The following is a 2,500-nucleotide window of genomic DNA, read 5'->3' as shown; positions in this document are numbered from 1 at the left end:
GTGACGTCGTTCGTTTTCAGGGTTCAGTTAAATTCCCAAAATAAACGTTGAGCGGCGCTGAAAAGGAGGGAAATTTACTCACTGTTGGGGGGCGGGTCTTTACACTCGCCCTCCTCGATGGTGACGTCATCGATGGCGATGTCGCCCTCGATGCCGGCGCCTCGGACTCCCTCCATCACCATCTACCACAGAAGAAGAAGACAGGAAGCTCAGAGACGCAGCAGAAAACGATCCTGTCAGCCCTCCACAATAAAAGCACGCTCTATAGAAAAACAATTAATAGGTATACGAATAACAAAAATACAAACGTGCTGAATATCTGTCCGACCGAAGGGAGTTTTACTTTCTTCAGACTTTAACTGATGACAGCTAAAGTTTTTAACCCTTTGAACTCTGAGCAATTTGGTGCAATTTATTTCTAAAAATATGAAAAAGAGCAAGATGAACAGAAATGTTCAAAATAATGCAAGAAATGAGTAGATTTAGAAAATTATCTTAAAATTATTATACATTTTAAGCACCTTTTCCACCTTTTTATCATTTTTTTTCAGGTAACTACTTTTTACAAATTTCTTGCTATTTTTGGGTCATTTCTTCTTTGTTGATCATAGTTGATTCTTCTTCTCGTGTTTCTGAAAGAAACAAGCCAGTTTGCTCAGGTTTCAAAGGGTTAAAACAGCAATCAATTAGTTTATCATCAGCTTTTAAAACTATTTTAATTATCAGTCACTTTCACTTTCAACATTTTTATGGACCAATTATGGACTAATTAGTGGAGAAATAACCAGCAGATTAATCGATGGATACGATTGGCCCGGCGGCTCTCAGGTGAGGAGCTGCAATAACGTGGGCGTGGCCTGAAGTAAAGTGGGTGTGGTTTGTACCTGGAAGGCTGCGGTCGGGTGGATGTTGACCTTGGCTTGCCGCCAGCGGTCTCCTTGGTTACCACTCAGACTCCAGACTGAGGTGTCTGTCACCGTCGGACCTTTCTGACGCAGAAAGACGTTCAGAGCTCCTGCAGACAAAAACAACAGCGTCACATCTGCTCTTATTCATAAGCTATTTATAATAATGATAATAATTATTGTTATTACCAATTAATAATAATAAATACATAATATTATTATTATTATTATCATTAGTATTCTGATTATTATAATTATTATTGTTATTGATAGTATTATTACAATAAATATCAATATCATTATTATTATTATTAGTAGTAATAATATTATTATTATCATTGTTATTACTAGTAATTTTAAATTCATTTTTTGTCGTTTTTATTTCATCAGAAAATCATTACCTTCTTAGTCATCATATTTTAACTTTAATATCAAAATTCTGACTATTTTAGTCTCAAAATTATGACAAAGTAATTATTATCATTATTATTTTAAATGATTTTTTTTTATTTTATAAAACATTGTGACCTAAGTTACTTTTTTTTTTTTTTTTACTTTTATATCAAAATTATGTCCTTTTCAGTTATTTGTAATTTTGATCATTTCTAGCTCAAATTATGATAAAGTAAACATTATTATTATTACTAAATTTAGTTTTCTTTTTATTTGATCAAAAAATGTGACTTTGGTCTTTACACTTTTTTAACTTAAATGTTATTATTATTAATAATCTTCTCAGTATGAGACGGAGCCGCAGACTCACCGATGTGTTTTCCGTACATGTGGTAGTAGAAGGCGAAGCAGTAGGTGGGGTTGTTGGAGGAGGCGGAGCTTTTGGAGTTCATGTTGAAGGTCGGGGTCAGCAGGCGAGCTTTGTCTCCCTCCAGCCGCGGCCTCGACGTCTCGATGTACATGTAGAAACCTGAGAGATGGCCAGAGGTCAGAGGTCAGAGATAGGAGGTCACTTTTTAGATATTGATTTGGGGTCATAAATGTTTGTAAATGATTTATGTTATTTTTGACCTATAGACTTTTAGTTATCAGTTTTTATTGTTTTGTTTGCTTTATTGTTGTAATTTTCTATAATTTATTAAACTTTGTGTGTAGTTGTTTGTGTAATTGTTATACAAAGAGAGTGGAGCTGATTTAACTCTTTGAAACCTGGATGGACATCACTTACAGACGCCTTTCACAAGTATTTAAACCTTTGACCTTCAACAAACTGGTTTTATTTCTTTACAAAATATGGGAAAATGCAATGAGCAATGTGGCTAAAAATGTCCTGAAAACTGCAATAAATTAGTTTCTTTTTTAAAAAAGCCATCGAAAACAAACTCCAGAGAAAGATATATTTCTAAATCAGGTTGTCTTCCCTGTTTTCCCGCCCTTTTCTCTGCTAATATCAGGATTTTAGTACTAGTTTAAGTCATTTCTTCTTAAGTTGTTGATTGCCTTCTTACCGTGTATTTGAAAGAAATCAGGCCAGTTTACCCAGGTTTCAAAGGGTTAAAGCATTTCATTACAGTCTTTTTAAAAATATTTTTAAAAGTCTTATTTGTCCATTAAATACTGACACACTCTGAGGCTCCACAGAG

At 34.2% G+C, this 2,500-nt stretch overlaps 1 protein-coding gene across 3 annotated transcripts in view; it reads right to left on the bottom strand.

The window, feature by feature from the left end:
• mdga2a (MAM domain containing glycosylphosphatidylinositol anchor 2a) overlaps nucleotides 1-2,500 on the bottom strand; it is an 86,749-nt gene that overhangs the window by 1,702 nt on the left and 82,547 nt on the right. For all 3 annotated transcript variants that reach the window (XM_088087155.1, XM_088087157.1, XM_088087156.1), the window contains 3 exons: nucleotides 1,669-1,827; nucleotides 885-1,015; nucleotides 83-182 (listed from right to left, as the gene is read on the bottom strand). In XM_088087155.1, the coding sequence (XP_087943281.1) occupies nucleotides 83-182; nucleotides 885-1,015; nucleotides 1,669-1,827 (390 nt within the window). The remainder of the gene's footprint in view (nucleotides 1-82; nucleotides 183-884; nucleotides 1,016-1,668; nucleotides 1,828-2,500) is intronic.

Source organism: Plectropomus leopardus, chromosome 14, assembly GCF_026936395.1.
Source record: "Plectropomus leopardus strain MGB_pleo_1.0 chromosome 14, ASM2693639v1, whole genome shotgun sequence".
In the NCBI taxonomy this organism is placed as follows: Eukaryota; Metazoa; Chordata; class Actinopteri; order Perciformes; family Serranidae; genus Plectropomus; species Plectropomus leopardus.
The sequence above is the reverse complement of the archived record's forward strand: the minus strand, read 5'-3'. Positions and strand labels throughout refer to the sequence as shown.